The sequence below is a fragment of the Ambystoma mexicanum genome, chromosome 1p (assembly GCF_040938575.1).
Source record: "Ambystoma mexicanum isolate Mex_15411 chromosome 1p, UKY_AmexF1_1, whole genome shotgun sequence".
Lineage (NCBI taxonomy): Eukaryota > Metazoa > Chordata > Amphibia > Caudata > Ambystomatidae > Ambystoma > Ambystoma mexicanum.
In genome coordinates this window covers 729261607-729281178 of record NC_090921.1, presented here as the reverse complement: position 1 = coordinate 729281178, position 19572 = coordinate 729261607, and the positions used below count along the sequence as shown (strand labels likewise).

General features: G+C 45.9%; 1 protein-coding gene across 1 annotated transcript in view; it reads left to right on the top strand.

Moving 5' to 3' along the window:
• LOC138507837 (E3 ubiquitin-protein ligase DCST1-like) overlaps positions 1 to 19572 on the top strand; it is a 484214-nt gene that overhangs the window by 53110 nt on the left and 411532 nt on the right. Inside the window, exon 4 of the mRNA XM_069625446.1 lies at positions 17349 to 17488. Coding sequence (XP_069481547.1) covers positions 17349 to 17488 — 140 coding nt within the window. The remainder of the gene's footprint in view (positions 1 to 17348; positions 17489 to 19572) is intronic.

Genomic DNA, 19572 nt, shown 5'->3' with positions numbered 1-19572 from the left:
CATGGAAACCACATTAACAAATCAAGCGCAACGAGACTCCAATAAAAGAATTGAGGCTCAATTGAATACTCTCCTGGACCAAAGGAAATCCAACGGATCGGAAAAAAAGGTACTGGCAGAAATCGCTAAAGAAGCACTCAACCTCTTAAAAACAAGGAAAACTCCAACGCAGTCTGCCAACGATGAACACTTTAGCATCCGTCCGGATTCTCAAGAGCTGACATGTACGAACAACAAAACAGGTCTACAGGCGTGCACCAACCTGGAGCCCAACTTGAATAAACAAACTTCTCCACTGCAACAATCCGAGAGCACAATAATCGAAAACCAAGGGGCGATTAGCCCCCTGCCTCCACCAATAGATCTAACCAAAGATGACACCACACAGCAGACTTGTTTACACGACGACACTAGATCGGTGGAGACAAGTAACCCTGAAGTATATGATAACGCATCAAAAGCTATTCCATCTAACACGCACCCACAGGCTCAACTAAACAAGCCTTGCTTTCAAACAATCCTAGATAAAACAAGATCGATACTAAATCCAGCCTCCCTTGATCCACAAACACCGACTACCTCAACTAACATCGAGAAATGTGCCAGACTACAAGATTGCCCCTCTGGGCACCTCGACACTGAAACTGAAAGAAATAAAGGAATCTTCGCGATCTTTAAGCAAAATACTAATCAGACCACGAGGACACATCCAAACCAAACTAGAAAGGAACCTCAAATTAAAAAAACAAAAAATAAACGCACCAAGAACACATGACGCGGAAACAATTCCAGAAAGTTCTTACGCAACATAAAAACAGTAAATGTAATTGTAAACCAGAACACAAAATCTGTGGATCTAACCCCGAATAAAAAGATCACAGAAAAGGAGGCAATAAGCGAGCACGCAAATCAAAAAAGCGAGGATTCTGACAAGGAAGCTGACTTATTGAACAAGTTGATAAATATGTCAACGTATGATGACACAGACGAATTGGTGCCAATCAATCCTAAGACTTCAATTGGGTCACCTTCCAGTTCAAACGACCTTTTACGAGACACAGTAAATAGGATCACTGAACAAAAATCAACACCTACATTGTTGCCCTCACAAGTTTCTACGTTACAAGGAACCTGTACAATGATCCCCAAGAATGTAAACATTGAAAAAGCCTCACCGGTGAAGGCCAGTCCTATCTTCCTCACTCTGACAGAAAGACGGGAAAGGCTGCTCAAGAAAAACGAGGATAGAGACTGTCAGAAGACAAAAAATCTCAAAAGCCTGATAGAATCAGACCGCAAGAACGAAAATCGGGAGCTTTATGACGACGTTCGAAAATTTGCACCAAACAAGTGCTATGGAAAAGAACCTTCGGCAACCAAAGCTCCCGCAACAAAACAAGTGCCTGGCGATTATAAAAGAATTATACCCCACCAAATTGAACAATTAGGCATTAAAGCACCCATACCCAACTACAAAATAAAGATTGAAAGACTAGAAAGTCAAGACGACGTGATCATGAATCGCAACAATGTTCTACGACTACTCCACTGTGTCCCGCGTCTGAGAACGAAACAATCGTATGACATCAAAACAGTGGAATTTCCACGAGAAGGTCAAAATGACCTCGTTATACTACATCTGAAATCAAAAATTATAACCAACAGTATCTTGGATGCTACACCTGAGCTGTTGTCGCTCGGATTTGACACTCTGGAACTAATCGACGAAGACACCCACAAAAGTCATTTCAATAAAATTATAGATCTACAGCCAGTCTCATCCTTCTGGAAGAAAAGTAACGAAGTGAAGAGTTCTGAGAAAATGCAAGAGGCTGGCCAACATAACAGAAATCAGTGCTCCAATAACGTCTGCGGCCTGAGAAAAGTGGAACACGTCCAAAACGACTCGGTGGAACAAATCCAAATCACAGTCGCTGGCACCAAAGCTCTCAACAAGAAAAATGGCACAGGGGAACTAGAAAACAACGAACATGACTCAACGGACAATTGGGGGTGGCTCGCAAAGGCCCTGAATAAAACAACTCAAAGCTAACGCCAACTAGAAAACTCGCCCCTAACAACTAAGTTTGGATCCTGGAACACCAGAGGTTTTGTGCACCTATTCCAAGAGAGTTGCTTCCCAGAGCTGGATGTCGTGTGCCTCCAAGAAACGTGGCTGGATAATCGCCCCATTGCTGGAGAATACGAGATCGCCTTTAATCCAGCCATCAAACAACTGATGGGTAGGCCCATGGCCGGCCTTATCACTATGATCAAAAAGAGATCTGGATATCAAATCCTCAACACTGAAAACGTGACTCCATATATTCAGGCAACGACAATTGCTCATAATTACGAAGAAAATAAGAAAATCCACATCCTGAACCTATACTGGAACCACAAGACTAAAAATGGTAATGGATATATAGACCAAGTTACAACTATAATAGATGATTGGCTCGAAACAGACGTTGGTGCTGATATTGTGATCTGTGGAGACTTGAATATGAACTGCTTAACAGCTAACAACGAATCAAATCCAAAAAATCCCAACAAAACACAACTCGCCAGTCAATGGCCGACAGAGATGGAGTTAAGAAATCTCATGCTGATGAACGGAAACTTAGCAGGAGACATACCAGCCCAACCTACCTGGTCCAGAGGCACCCAACGATCGACGCTGGACTACTTCTACGTCAGCGAGAAAATACATCAACATGCAACATCCCTCACCAATAGTGATCATGACTTAGTCATCCTGACATATACCACAGACTACGGATTCAAACCCACAACTTGGACATTCCCGGTAATGATCGAATCCAACAGGGTGAGACTGAAACTAAAGAAAACAGAGGTCAAAAACATACTAACCACATACGTAGACGATCAAAAGGAGACTGAATACATCCATCTCTTAGACGACTACAAAGAAAAACATCAAGGATCCAAAGCCCGTGGCTTTGTTGCTAGACACAAATTTGATCTAGAGTTGAGAAAAAGAAAGAGAGAACTAAGAGCGCAAATAAGAAATCTATCGAAAACGAACTTCAAAAGCTACTTAACTGCAAAAAGAAACTGTAAACAAAAGTACAAAAACTGGTTACGATCACACAAAGCAGTTATGATGCAGAACGATTCAGAACTAATAATGCAAAAACTGCAAAACAAAAACTCCTCTGCTTTCTGGAAAATAATAAACAACGCAGGAGCCCCACAAATGGCATTACTTACAAACGCAATTCCTGAAGCTGAATGGATACAACACTTCTCGAAGCTATATAGCAAAAGAACAACTGTAGCAGAGACACCACCACCTACTTTAGAAAAATGGAAGCTGGAATTCGACAAAAACGACATTGAGGAGATAATAAAAAGAGCTAGCTCCTCCAGAGCCCCAGGCCCGGATGGTCTAACAAACCACACAATCAAAGAAAATCCAGAGCTGTGGGCAGAGCTATGTCACATGATGTTCAAAAGAATAGCAGCTAACTGCAAGAGTCCGGACTCATGGAAATGCGCAATAATCATTCCTATCTTCAAGAAAGGGAATCGATCTGATCCAACAAATTATCGACCTATTGCGCTGCTAGATGTGTTAGGCAAAGTGTACGCGACTCTCTTACAACAACAACTTGTAAAATGGGCAGCTGACTCAAAACATCTGGACCCACGTCAGACCGGCTTTGTCAAGGGTGTAGGCTGCTCCCTGAATCTTCTCTTAATCAACCTTCTTAAAATGGAAGCAATAAGAACAAGAACAAGAACTGCCTTCGACAGTATAGATAGAGAACTACTATGGGAGAAAATGAAGAAGTGGGAATGTCCAAAAGAAAGCGGCCATCTGATAGCGGCCATCAAAGAGCTACACACTGGCACAAGCATCAAAATCCATCTGGACCAAAAGGGCACCCTGTCCAAAGCGATAAACACCTATAGCGGGGTTAAACAGGGTTGCCCACTGGCTGCTATAATATTCAACCTATTCTTATCGGACATTGGAGATGCAATTGACAGCGTGCGCTCCTTCTCTCCAAAAATACATGGAGCACCGTTAAGCTGGATGCTTTACGCCGACGACCTAATATTGCTAGACGTAACACCCATAGGCCTACAGCGAATGATTGACGCAGTAGACCTCTACGTGAGAGCTAATGGCTTACAAATCAATAAAAAAAAGTGTGAGGTGTTAACATTGCAAAACTTGAAAACAACAAAGCATAAAAAACCTAAATGGCATTTGGGAAAAGAGTGGCTAAACAACACAACAAACACAAGATACCTAGGCATGCAAATTAACTCGAGCCTGAACGACAGTCAATGGGAACAGATAGCCAAATCCAAATGTCGGCAATTTGCATGCCAAGCTAGCGTCTTACATAAGAAATACGGTACATTTTCAATAAAACCGGTAAGGAACTTTTACTCCCAAAAGGTAGTGCCGGCCCTGATTTTTGGTGCTGAAAATGCCCTCGGATGCTCCGCGGATGTCTGGCCTACCTTAGAAAACATCTTCTGGGTAAGAGTTCTGCAACTACCAAAGGGTACATCAACTGCTTGCATCAGATACGAGCTAAATCTAACATCAATTAATGCACGAGTCAGTTGGAATCTGCTGAGCCTCTTTAGAAAGATAACCATGAAGAAAGTGGCCCTACAATTCGAAATACTACAAAATCCCAGCAAAGGAAATCCCAACTGTCTGCTATCAATGTGGTATAAACGCTGCGAGGAAATTATGGCTTTTTATGACATCAACCTAAAAATCCTACACGACAATCCGAATGCTGCAAAAACTAAGGTCTGGCGATTAGATTGGATCATGACTGGGAACTTAAGATCAGCCAACAACTTAATGAAGGAGGTGCCGAGCGAAGCAAGAAATCTAAACACCCTACAGCCTTATATCGAACTGTCCCCAGACAACGGCAGCAGAGCTTTGTTTCTACACTTCAGATTAAATGCATTTAAAACAAGAGAGTGGACTAGAGAGCAACGCAAAATAGAAGAACCCAATGCAGCCTGCAGATTCTGCAACAAGAAGGAAGAAACTTTAAAACATTTAACACTCGAATGCAAAAGCCTACACCGGGAGAGATCATTGACATTAGGGCCCCAATTAATGAAATTTCAAACGCCAAGTGCGGACGATTGGTGGCAAGCTCTGTTCGACAGCCGGGAAAAACACCTGCATTATGCGTTAATTCTCTTTTTGAGCCTGTTGAAAAAACTACTGATATAACACCTAAAACAAGGACAAAATTGTGAGAGTGAAGCAAAGGCGAAGGATCGAAAGCGACTTACAAAATCATGATGCTAAGGTGCCATCAGACGAGAGATATCCGAACACTCAAGGAGAGAAGAATGAACTAATTGTAGTGAAACATTCATCTCCTTTCTCTTTTTAAAGGCATTTTATGCCAACAAAAATAAAATTAAAAAAAAAAAAAAAAATATACAGGACTTGCCTCGACTATGGAAGGACAAGTTTCTCTCCGTCTATTGTGTGCTTACACTATAAATTAGTGCTTACTAGACCTGCTCCTGTTTCACTGCAGTCTACTTTTATATTACACTTCACCAAATTGTTGTCAATGCACTGTTGTTTAGGTTCTTTTTGCTTTTCGCTTTATTTTCATGCTTTTCAGTTTACAACTCCTGTGTTTTGACAAAGTATGATTACATGTGAATAACCTGTTTTTTCTTTTTGCATATTGCTTATTGTAAAATACATTCAAGATACATGCTTCTAAATATTATCTGTTGGTATCAAGACGCCCTACCTTGATTGTAGTTGGCCTGATATCTTTAGCTCAATGTAATAAATTTGCACTACATAAAGCTCCTTTTTTACCAGTACTGTGCCTATATGTACGACTGAATATAGCCCTTACTTGGGGTCATTTAGACTCTGTCACTAATATGGACTAGTGGTGATCTTTTAAAACACCATAACTACTTTCTCTTAAATAATGGCATACAAAATCATGAGTATGCTCTAATTATTGTTTGGCGGTTAACCCTATATGTGATACCCTGTTGCACATGAAGCATTCTCCCACCCCGCTACTCGCTCATCCCATTCAACAGACCTTCCAGAGGAGGCGGTGTGGCAGTCCTCTTCAAATCTCACTTCTCTATCCGTCTTGTTGAATCACAGGCTTGCATTCATTCATGCAAATCCCTTGTAGTTAAGCTCTCGCTACGTCCGACTTTCTCCCACAGCTTCCAACTCATCTACAGACTGCCTGGTTACGACAGACATTTTGCAAACAACCTCTGTGATTTTGTAGCAACCATTCAAGTAAATCACCCCTCTCTGACACTCCTTGGAGACTTCAATATCTGGCTGGACATTCCCACCAACCCCATGACCCTGGTCGACCGCCTTGATGCACTCAACCTCTCCCTCCATATGAACGGTCTAATCCATTTTAAGGGGCACACCCTAGATGCAAGCTTCAGCTCCCACGACATAATCCATCTAGCCCCCCCCATACCTCTCATCTGGTCCGACCACTTTGTCATCCCTTTCTCCATACTCACCCCGTCCCTCCCCCTACACACCCCTCGCCCTAAACAACAAACTGTCCCTCCTCTCCTCCCAATGACCAAGCAACCTTACAACCCTCAAACCCACCCCCACACTAATCCCCGATCCACCCACCTTCAACTTGTTCAGACCCAAATCCAGAGATGAGTTTCTTGACCTACTATCCTGTAGGAAACCATCTGGCTCCCCCTTTGACTCCTGCCCTGCCCCTGTCCTAAAAGAAATGTTCTCGTCCACCTGCACAGGAGAACACGTGAGAACCATACTGAACGATTCTCTCAGCTCGGGCATCTTCCCTGATGCCTTCAAAATTGCACACGTCAAGCCTCTTCTAAAAAAGCCATCCCTTGACCCCCTTGACCCCAAAAACTACAGACCCATCTCAAACACCAGATTCATTGCAGAACTCATCGTCCAAACAGCGTACTCCCAGCTAAATGCCTTTGTTGAATCTAACAACCTCCTCAACCGAGCACAATCAGGCTTCAGACCATGGCATAGAACCGAAACCAAACTGATTTTAATCTGGGATGATCTTAAAGTCACTGCAGACTCTGAAGGATGCGCTGCACTAATTCTCCTCGACCTCTCTGCAGCCTTTGACACGATTAACTACTCAATCCTCCTTGACGCCTGCACTCCCTTGGAATCTGTCGCACCGCTCTAAAGTGGATTGCCTCCTTCCTTAGCAACAGTAAACAAATAAGCCTCCTCTCCCCTTTTGCCTCAGCTGATCGCCGGTTAACAGTGGAGTACCGCAAGGGGCATGCCTATCTGCCCTCCTATTCACCCTCTATATGTCCACCCTTCCTGGAATCATCTGCCTGCACAACATCTCGTGCTACAACTATGCTAATGATACACAAATCATCCTTAAAATCCACAACTCAGAGACCAAACCCCAGCCCGACCTTGAAGCCTGTCTCCTAGATATCGACCGATGGATGACAATAAACCACCTCCTCTTAAACCCCACAAAAACCAAAATCATGGTGTGCGGCAACTACACGCTTCTACCTCATCCTCTCCCTTGGCCCTCTTCCCTGGGCCAACCCCCCACCCCCTCCGACACAGTAAAAAACCTGGGCTGCACTATGGACTCTGGCTTAACCCTCTCCCGACAAATCAACAATGTGTCTAAAAGCTGCCACTACCATCTCAAACTTCTCAGACGCATCTTCCCCTACCTCCCATTCCCGAACAGACTTGCTGCCGTTATGTCGATTGTAATGTCGAGGCTGGACTATGCACTCTCCCTTTACCTAGGAGTCCCAGCATACCACTTTAACAAACTCCGAAGAGCGCAAAACGCTGCTGCTAAACTGCTCCTCGCCCTGGGTCCAAGAGACCACACCTCTCCCGCTCTCCAAACCCTCCACTGGCTCCCAGTCGGACGTAGAGCAATTTTTCAAGACCCTGTGCATCACTCATCAGTGCACAAGACCGGCCCATTATACCTGCAAGAAAAGCAAAAACCTTACCTCCCACTGCTCACTCTGAGATCAAGCACTGCCCTCCTTTTAGTGATCCCTACCACTTATTCTGTCAGGATCGGTGGGTCTCCTTTCTCAGACTTGGTCCCGACTCTGTGGAACTCCCTTCCCCCACATATTCGACACACCCAAGACTACATGAGATTCCGCAAAGTACTAAAAAAGTGGCTCTTTCCATAACACCATCCTCAACCTTAAGAATTGATTGATTTTCAAAGAAATACTATGTGAACCAACCAGGCCTTCAATGAACACAAACCTAGCAACATTGTGCTGTCATAAGTGCCGTCGAAATGTACCTCTCTGTTCCCCAGGTTATCGCTGTCTGTCCAACCCTATAATTCCTGTGATGTCTCGATAACCCCCACAGGCCCTTTATCTCGTAATCTCCCTGTGTCTCCTACCCACTTACCCGAATATCCTTTGTAACCCCCTGTGCCACCATTTATGCCCAACCCCTCTATTACCCTCTAGTCCCTTCGACAACACATCTAGACCCGTGATGTTGCTTTGTGCCCTGTGCGTCGCTGTATACTCCTACCCCTACTCCCGTCCTGTCTCTATGTATCCCTCTGTATTGCCCTCCCCTCGAGTCCCCATGATGTCGCTATAAGCCCCACTGCGCCCATGTGTCGCTCTGTTCCCTGCCCCCCTCCCAACGTTGTTATGTATCCCTCTAACCCATCCGTCCTGTTACTGTAAGCCCAGTCCACTGTCTCTGTGTGCCCCTCCCCTTTAGCCTCCCGCTGTATGCCCCACTGCGCCCGTGTGTCGCTACGTTCCATGCTCCCTTCCCCACGCCATTATCCCCCTCTGTCTGGTCATAATAACCCCGAACCCTCTGTCCCTGTGGGCCCCTTTGTGCCTTTTTGTCACTGTGTACACCGGCCCTCCTGATCCCATAATACCCCCATATATCCCTCTGTGTCGCCCGCCCCTTTAGTCCCCATGATCCTGTTGTGTGCCCCTCTGTGCTGGCTTGCCACTGAGTACCCTGCCTTCCTGGTCCCCATGATGTCGCTATGTACTGCTCCGATCCCCGTCCTGTCTGCACCCCGGGCCATGCATGCTTGCTGTCTGTCCCTGCCACATCCTCATGTACCGTTACTCGCATGTCCTGCATGTCCTCCCCACTCTGTACCTTACCACTTGCTTCAAAGCGCATTATGCTTAGGCGCTTTATGCATGAACCATTATATCATATCTTTACGCATCCTCTCGACTCTACACCATCACTCAATTTGAGTACAGCTATAGCCCTCAATAAATTCGACCTAGCTGCTCAAATAAGAACACTACCCCACGAACACCTCATCACTCTAATAAAACGCAGCTATATCCCATGACAAACTGGCCAAGCTGCCCACATAAGCGTCCTACAGGCCTAATGCAGACAGAAACCAGTCTCAGTGTCCACCCCCCAGACTGCACACATTAAACTGATATCTCCACCACCACACCTAATGCTAAGATACAGCTACCATCAGGCAATTCCATCAGCTGCACACATAACTGGTGCACCCACGCACCCTACGGCACTATCTCTCTCTACTCGGCATACTGACCTGGACTGCGGTCCCCGAGGGCGTTCAACCTACCGGCACTTTGATGTCATACCAATGATATATAGAGCGCTATACAAATGCCAAATAACATGTAATAACATAACATAACGTAACATGTGTTGAGAATGCAGCCTTTTCCTTGGCATGGTCTGTTAGAGCTATTTGCCATTAGCCTGAGGTAAGGTCAAAGGTGCTCACAAATTTGGCAGCACCTATGGTGTCCACAAGCTCATCAGCCCTGGGCAATGGGTGCGCGTCTGTTTTGGTGACGGCATTGACCCCTCTCTAGTTCACACAGAACCGCCAATCCTTGGTACCTGCCTGGGAACTTTCCTTGGGACAAGGATCACTGGAGTGGACCAGGGACTGGTTGAGGGTTCAATAACACCCAGATCTAACATCTTGGCGACCTCAGCCTGGATGTGTCTCTTCAGTGTCTGACATCCTGTAGCATCTGCTTTTGACAGGTACACTGTCATCATTGTCAATTTCATGCATGCACCATGGAGTGCCTATGTCTTTCTGAATGTATTGGGAGGGTGAGCTCCTTGTTAGTGAGCCCACTAAGCCTGAACCTGGTGCCCTCAACAGGCTGGTGGTACCCCAGGTTTACAGGCCCTTCCTACTGCAGTTGGCACATGAGGTGCCATTGGCTGGTCATCTTGGGACCAAGAAGACAAAGCAAAGGCTCTCTGACCATTTCTACTGGCTCTGGATGGGAGTACAAGTGGAGTCCCACTGCAGGACCTGCCCAACTTGTCAGTTGTCTGGTTGGTACTCAACCCGGAGGACCACCCAGACTTTCAATGCCTGTTGGCTGAAGGGGGACCCTCCCGGGCAGACTTGTGTAAGGATCAGAGAGAGCGCCACTCTCTCGAGGGACTGAGGACAGCCCCTGGCCCAGGCACAAGGCCTGGGCCAGGGCCTGTGGGTCAGGCGACAGCAAATCTCTTTGCTTAAATTCCCTGAACCTTTTAAGGTATTGGCTAGGTGTCTTGCCAAACTTGGCACTCAAAACGGACTTCATGCACTCATACTGACCCCTTTCTTCCACACTCAGTTTCAGAATACAGTAATGACCAGTCTGAGGTATTCTACCTAACAGACACTTAGCCTAATCTCTTTTATCAACATCATGAATTCCACAATCCATTTCAAACACTTCAATCCACTGCAGGATATCAGAACCCTCCACATCCACACCAGAGCTTTCTCTAGCTGGATGTTCTGACATTCAGTGTCCTTGTTTATGAGTTCAAGATCCTTATCTTTGAGTATCACATGCTGTGCCAACTCCTCTTTCTTAAATTCAGCTTCAGTTTCCAACGTTCTATATTCAAATAATTCAAGTTCCAAGGAATTCCCTGAAGAAACATTGCTGGAGGTTGGAACAGAGGCAGCAGGAGTGGTGACATTCCCAGAATCCGATTCATTAACAACCCCAGGGGCAGGGGCCTCAATGGTTGCACCCCCCTTCAAGCGTTTAACAATCTGTCTGGTAGTCCACCAGGGCAGCTATCAGCTCAGCCCTAGACTTATCCTCAAAGTCTAAACTCCCTGGCTCCACAAGCACTCCGGAGAGCCTCGAAGCTCATCCTAGTCAATTTACCATTTGCAATAGACTCCATTGCTTGTAATGTAGTTATCTAGTACCCAACTAAACCTCAGTTCAACAAAGTGTGGATTTTTTGTAAGTGGCAAGGTTACAGACTGATTCTTGAAACCATAAACATCCCACTGCTGCCACCAGTGTAAAGACTGGAGGGGGGTATCTGTACTCCTGCTCTCTATATGGCAGAATAGAGGCACATAGCACCCCAGCCAATATTCTAAATTTTGGTAATGTGGACGAGCAATCAAGGCTTAGGCTCTCAGGAGGTGATGCAGGCTGGTTCTTAAGTACAGTGTAGCCCCAAGCACCCACAAAGGAATGTCCATACACTATGTTAGTGAAAACACAGTCTTTATATGATAAGGTTCAAGGTTATATACACAATCACAGTAACACACTTTGTGCTCAGGTTAAACTACAATGGAAAATATATACAGCTTCTATGTGGCACCACAATTACTCTTGGATTCCCTTAAAATGCATTGACTGTACTCAGTTCAAATGTCATACAAATCAGTTAATAATGTGAACCAACAATAGACATAGGAGGAAAGCAGGTTGGGTAAAACAATAGGCAGAATACTGGGCCCCTACCACTAGGAACAGTTCTGTATGAGGATCCCCCCATCAGGGCAACATGTAAATAAAGATATAATACAAGCCCAGTCCATATATTGTTTCTATGAGTCTTATTTCCTTCTAAATAGTTCTACCACCCTAATGTACCTGGAATAGCATAGTTCTTCGATGAGGTATTGATGGATCCTTCTTGAGTGTCCCCCTTTAAGGTAGGAGCCATGGATCATCGATAGGCCTCGAAGAAGGGGAACCTTGGTGGCGAGAGTTGCCGATGAAAAGGTTTGATGGCGTTAATGCAGCAGCATCAGTCCTGGCGGTGCTCGTAGACGTTCGGTCATGGACGTCCTGCAAAGATGAGGCGTGCGGTGCACCTCAATGACAATGGTTTGTTGCCGCAAAAGAGTCAATGAAGAACTTTGGCTCAGCAAGGGTGTTGAGTCGTTCAGTGTCTCTGCAGTCTTCGTGTGGTGGAAAACCCACCGACGGATGCTCTTGGCACGTCGGCGGCCTCGACGTTCTCCGACGGGACAAAGCGATCAGTGGTGCTGGTGAGAGCGTCCTTGGATTCAAAGTGTCTTAATCAGGTGGAGCGTTGCGGCTCTGGTCTTCGGCGGCACGGCATCAAGCGGTCCCCACTTCAGGGCAACACGGTTTAGACGGGCCTCCAGCAGTTATAGCAAACCTGCGAACCATGTTCGACAACGGTGGACGGAATGTCTGGTGCTTTTGTCCTCAATGATGATTATGCGCTGCAATTGTTCCGAGTGGCTGTTCTGTCATAAGCTCTGTGGTCGCCACTGGCCACGCTTGGAAGTGCCACGCCCTAACAACGTCTCAAAAGAATCGCGGTCGATTGTTGATGTTGCGCCGCCAACATCCAGTCTTTAAATACTTTTCCCCGATCCCGGGATCCTAATGAGGACAGCTTGGTAGTTGTTGCATAGATTTGGGGGCCATTTCATCTTCTTTTTTTCAGGGTGGCTGAGAGGAGCACTCTCTTCACAATGCCACTATCTTGGCAGCCATCTTGGAATCATCATGATCTTTTTGATCAATGTAAATAGTTGTGCAGAATCTTTGTCATGTTGAATTATTATGTTTATTTGTGTTCTTTAGCCACTTGTCAACCCAGGAATAGACTCACTGGCTCCACCCCACCATCCTAGACCAGCTGCTCTGGTGGGGCGCTGAGCAACCTGCAAATAAAAGAGTTATCAATTCAGGAGATGGGCTACACCCTGAGTGAACCTTTATAGGGATCCCAATGGGGACCCGTCTTTATTGAACATACCCATTCTTAAAACCTAGACCCTAGGATTCCCCTGGCATGAGCTCCATCTAAGCGAGGACCGGCTACGTCAACTCACCCTCCCTTGTAGGGATCTCAGGGACACTAAGGATGAGCTTGCCACAACCAATCCCCTGACCTAAACTTAGGCATCGCCCACATGGAGAGGCGTCCAGAGGATGGCCTATGGGTGTGGTCCCATTTTTCAAGACCTCCTCGGGCACAGCCGCCAACCTATCCATCTACCTCACACCAGAGTACCTCCCCTATACCCTTATTAACAACAATTGCTATCGACATAATATCTTATCTATCCCTACTTAACAGTTACCCTTCTTAATATTCCCCCAACACCCCAACTCTATACTCCCTCCTGCTTAACATATACCCTACATAGCATTAATCACTTATACACATAGCTACCCATACATATATACATAGACTCACAACATATATACAACATAAAACACTATATTACAATGGGGCGACTGCTGCAGTCAGTCACCCCTTCACAGAACCGTGAAGTCTGTCCTGGGGCGCTGTCTCTGAATGGGTGAAAGACTGGAGAGTGCTTGTTGCAGGCTGGCTGGTCCTGTTGACATTTGATGGTGGGGTCCCATTCCCCACAGGTCTGGTCTGGAGCCTAGCCCCTCTTCTATCTTCAGGATGGCCCTGTCCATCACCTGGGGCCACCCCAACTCACTGGTAGCCCGCATTCCTTATGTTGTCCTGGGCGGCACCCTATGCACCTGGGAGCTGCCCACACTCACCGCCGCAATCCGCAGTGTATATATTATTTTTAGGGTGGACCCCGTTGGCTGAGGGTTCCACCTGACATCACTAACGTGACCCGCGGCATCTTCAAATCCATGGGTGGGCTGCCACCTGAGGTCACTGCGTGGCCCGGGTGCCATTTTCAGTTCTGGCGGTTTCCCCGTTGCTATGGGGACACCACCACATTCTCTGCCATGCGCCAGGCCTCCTCCTGGCCTGCCCCCTCAGCAATGCATTGAGGAAACGAAGGGGGCGGGCTGCGTCTTCATCCGGGCCGCTCTGCTGGGCAGCCCAGGGCTTTCTTCCCCTGGGCCGTTCAACGAAGCGACCCAGGACCTCCCCGCCACCTTCTCTTCACCTGGGTGGATCGTCGAGGCCCACCCCGGCCTTACCTCTTCACTGCTCCACCCTTTGTGATGGCACAGGCTTCTGCTGCGCTCTCTGCATTAACTCCCGGGCTGCCCTTGACACACGCAGACATTTTTCAATGACAGGCCTGCCTCGCTGGTATGAGTCGGGCCTTTGGGGGCACGGCTGACCAGCCCGGTCGGGGCCGCTTCCCACATGCGGTACTGGTCGGGCTGTTCATAACGGGCCCCGGCAGCCAGGGCCATGCTGCCTGGGCCTTAAATGTCTCTGGCCCATCCGGTCTGACCCGGGGGCAGGCCACTGGCAGAGCAACTCGAACCCCCTGCACAGTCTCTGCTGGGAGCCCCATGCGCCGTTTGCCACTGATCACAAGTCTAAGGCCACAGGGGGCCACTAGAGGCAGCGACCACCCAGGTAAGTCTCTCTCTTTCTTCTCCCTCGCTTAACTGTCTCCTCAACTGTCCTCTTTTTTAATCCTTCTGGATTCTTTTCTCTCCCCCCATTTGTGGGCAGAGGAGTTATTTCCCCAGGCTACACACTTCTGTGAAACAGAGTATTATTTTACAATGAAGTATGGGTCAATTGTCTAAAGTACAGACTTCGCTCAAATGGCATCATCTTCTCTTGGCTAAAGTGTGTGATTGAAAGAAAATAATTTTAATTATACTTTGTAGTACAGGACACCCAGCACAGGTTTTGTACTATGGTGGGTTGTGTCAGGGCCCAATAATTGCTCTCTCTCTCTCTCTCTCTCTCTCTCAGAGAACTTTGTTCAATGATGAAGAAATTCTTAAACTCCTTAGGTTCATCATCTAGTCCTGCCCAGTCAGCTCTTTTGGGGAATGATTTTAATGTGTTGTTTAAACAAAAGAGGAAAGCTATTCAAACGCACGTATTCCATTGTCTTAGAACCTGTACCTGCTAGAGTTCCCTTTGATTTCTCAGAAGACTCTTCAGACATGATCACTAAGCTTCTCCAGAAGGGTGAACTCACAAAATATCTTTTCGATATGATCCCTGCCTACTCTGCTTGCAACAAGCCCCTCCATATGAAAGACATTATGACTTTTTTTGTTAATCTCTCTATAAATCAAGGGATTGTTCCTACCACACAAAAAACTACTACCTAAATGCCCATGTTAAAGAAATTCTCTTTGAAACCAGGAGCTTTGCAAAATTATCATACAGTCGCTGGCCTACCTTACCCTGCCCACATTTTTTAAAAAGTAGTAACTTCTCAGCTACAGGCTCATTTAGACAAATATCCAATGATGGATCATTTTCAATCGGGCTTCCAGCCCTTGCATGTGACAGAGACAGTACTGGTCGCAGTATGGAATGATATCTTTAAGAATGGCAACAAAGGGGCTCTGACCTTGTTGATTATGCTGGACCGCTCTGTGCATTTGATAGGGCGATGACTTCAATATTCGGCTCTCAACAGTAGTCCGAATATCAGAACATGCGTGTTTCTGGTTTCATTCTTATTTAGCAGATCGCTACCAGTGCATGAAGTTTGGAAGCTTTGCATCAATAGCTATCCCTATTGAATGTGGAGTTTCATAGAGTTCCTCATTGTGCCCAATTTTATCAAAATGTGTGTCCAGCCATTGATAAATATTCTGTCCAAATTCAACGTTTCATACCACTCATATGCAGACGATAAACAGATTTATCTGTGGGTAATTGACCCATCTCTATCTTTCCCAAACATCGCTTGGGCTGGGTGCAACGTACTTGTCTTGGAAGCAAGACAACTCTGAGCAGCATGAGTTTGAGACTCCATCCCATGATTAGAGGCATGAAGCATAACATAAAAGCCCACATTTTGTTTTTCTGTTGCCCAAATAGTTCAGTGGATAACAATGAATAAATTGCACCTTTCAGTAGTTGCGAGTAAATTGTAAAACTCCATGCCAGTCAACTTTAGACGTACATCTAATCATCATTTTTTTGCTGTCTCCTTAAAACCTGGTTATCCTAACTCCTAGCTCGGTTGCTTAAGCGTTATCGGTGTATTCCTCACACCAAGATACCTTCCACTGGACGTGCGCGCTACAAGTTTTAATAACATAGCATAACATAACAGGGGTTGGGGAAATGTTGTGGGGGTGGTGTGGGGAAGTATCTGGGGGAACGCAGTGCATAGTGGCAGTTTCCACCCAAGTTTCCAGTCCCTGGTTGGCTGAGCGCCCATCCTCAGGTGATAATGTGAAACTACTTTAGATAATTTGGCATAGTCAATGGAATTCGGAAAAAGCAGTGGGAATTTGATATGAGTGGGGATTAAGTACGAGCTGTGGGGACTAAGACTGATCAATGGGAATTCAGAATGTTCCATGGAAACAACAAATATTTTTGTTTGAAGGCATTAGGATCTCTGACTGTGTCTGGAGGTTCCAACATTTGATCCATTCAGAAGTAGGCCTTGTTAGCTACTGAAAGTGTGATGGTCACTCATCACCCCATATTTCTAAATCTATGTAAGCAGGGCTCTTTATTCACTTAAGTGTGCATAACAGAGTCTTTGCAATTTCAAAAGTGTGCAATTCATATGGTCCAGATTTATAAAGGTTTACTGTTCATAGAAGGAGCCCAGCGTGCACACAGATGGTGGCTGCATGGTGCTGATACTGTGGGCACTAAGTATCCAATCAGGTTGCACCAGCGACAATGCCTTGAGTAGCTATTTCTTAGTTTGGCCAAGGGCATCCTCTAATGTTTATGATTTCACGCTGGCTGGTTTCTAACATTTAGTGGACCATAACTTCAAGCAGGTTTACCACTTCCAGGTCATGACAATGTGGGATACAGTGTTCATGGTTGGCTACCTCCTAGTTTCTGCCATCCATGTAACCCTCAGTGCAATGAGGAGACACCTTGTATGACAGATTTCACAGGTTGAGATATAGCCCATATATAGCGGCCTATGCCAGTACTACAAATCCCAGAATGCAAACAAAAAAACATCCTGATGAGTATCTCACGAGTGACACCAGCATGTTTGCCTGTATGGTATCTCCTACTAATATGTGTGTTGCAGCCTCAATGGATGCGCTCACCTGTTAACCCACTACTGCCATGATAGCCCCACCTCCTTTGTGTTTCCATGTAGGACCCATCTGGAACATTGAAAACAACCTGGACCATGTGGTGGAGTCCATCGGGTGCACAGTGGAGCAGCAGATTAACCACACCAAGATGATGTGGAAAGTGATGATCGCCCCTATGAAGAGCATTGTGGAAAATCTAGTGGTACGTGTCGTAGGAGGGTAGCGTTCAGGCCTAGAGACAAGGAGCCATGAAGAATTTCACAGAGAAAATGTGTTGTATCAGGAGCATGTTGGATATGTGTGACTTTGCATAGAACAATATAGTGTGTGGGATCAGCCTGAGACCAGATTGCAGAACACAGAATGTGATGGGGAAGTGTGGATGGGAACATCAAATTAGGACAGTATTTGACAGCACACACTGTGGAGTTTTTTTCTTTGACATTGTTTTATATATTGTGCATTTGTGAAAAAACAATTAACATCAGTCAATAGGGAAACTCAAAATATAAAGCAAACTGGCAAAGATTGGTTGTTAAAGGGAAGATTATTGCTTAAAACCATTGACTATGTAACCAAGAGACACGGGTTCTAATCCCAGTTTACCCACGTGAAAAAAAAACATTTGATCCTGGCTATATTGAACTGCACCTGAGGTACTTGGGCCTCTAGCATGCAGCGCTGAAGCCAAGCTCCACCTACCTCTTAGTCACCATCTGTGTTGCCGTACCCGTGTGGTATCGCGTTCTTTTATCGACAGTATGTGCTACTCCCTGTTTATATTTCAGTCCTGTGCTGTGTTACTTAGCAGTTTTCTCGTTGTTTGTTTGCTAACAGGAGTGGAACTGTGCTTAACGGCAGTTAAGCTGGGATGGGCAATGGCTGTTGATGATGTCACTGAAAGGTGCTTTCTTATGTAACCCTTTCTTCCTTCCTTTTTAAAATAAATATGCCACATGTCAGTCTCGAGTGCCTGGACATGATCAGGTGTGAGTCACATCAGACACGCCATGGTCTAGCAACTTTGGAGACGAGCTGGATGTGGAGGGAATTACAATAGGTCGCTATGTCAGCAGGCTTGGCATCTCAGTGGTCCGGTTTCCTTAGGCATCTTGCAAATGTAGGTCTGTGTCTTCAGTTGTTGATGCGGTCGCACGACCAGTCCAGGAAAAGTGGATCAGTGTGACTAACCGATTGGGACCTTGTGCTGGAGCACTGTAAATTCGGGAACCACCTGCAAACCTCTGCATGCGCATTACTGGAAGGATCCACTTCTTGGTCGCCACAGGTTGATCTGTGTTATAACACTGCTGTGCTCCTCTTACTGTCACCTTTGGGGGCAACTGACTGTCTTGGGTTCTGATGTATTCCATTGTTGCCCTTTGGGTCATTTTTGTGGCTGCTGTGGCTCATGTGGTAGAGTGAGATGTGCTCTGGGGTACTGAACCATAGCTTGTCCAAGCAATGCCCCTTTTTGTTTGTTGACAGGAATGCTACTACAATGCTTTAATGACAGGTGCTCAACTTTTCTTCAGAAAGGTTTTGAAATGGTCAGCAAATGAGGCCCATTGTTTTGTGGTAAAGTCTTTCAGGGGAACCTCAAACTTAATATTCCAGATAGATACTTCCGTCAAAGGTCCTGTATAGTCAATATAGAGGTATTCCTGATGGCCTACTGCCCTGGTCCAAAGTTATTTCCCTGTTATTCTTGGATGCCTTTGAAGATTTTCATGTTGGAGGCTATTAAGGCAAACAATCTTTGTAGTCTTATCAATTCCTGGCTGCTACACAATCTCGTTATTTATGCTTTTGTTTGAGGATGACCCCAAAGTATTTGGTACAGACCTTGTTCTCGGGGTTTTTCTGTTAGGATCCTTTGCAGACTCCAGAGAAGGCCTGCTCCCGGAAGGGTGAGCTACTGACATTGTTGTGATATTGTTCAAGCTTGATATGGGTCCCAGAAGGTCAGCCGGCCGGCGTAGACACCATATCTGGGACATCATTGATTCTCATCGCCTTATCGTGCTGATAGATGTTGTTGTGAATTGCTGAGGTAGAGCATGCCTGACGTTGACTATTAGGGAAATGGGAATTTGATGAATCATAAACAAAAAGGGATGAAGGCACCCAGAACTTTGCAGGGTTAAACCTATCACCATGAAGTCTTAATGTAACTTCGCCCGCCACCCTGCTCAGGATGCCAGAACTTAAGCTGGTGCATCAGAGTGTATCAGTTTGAAGTACGGCAGCCACCTTATTGCTAGGGGGCCACTAAAGATGAACAAG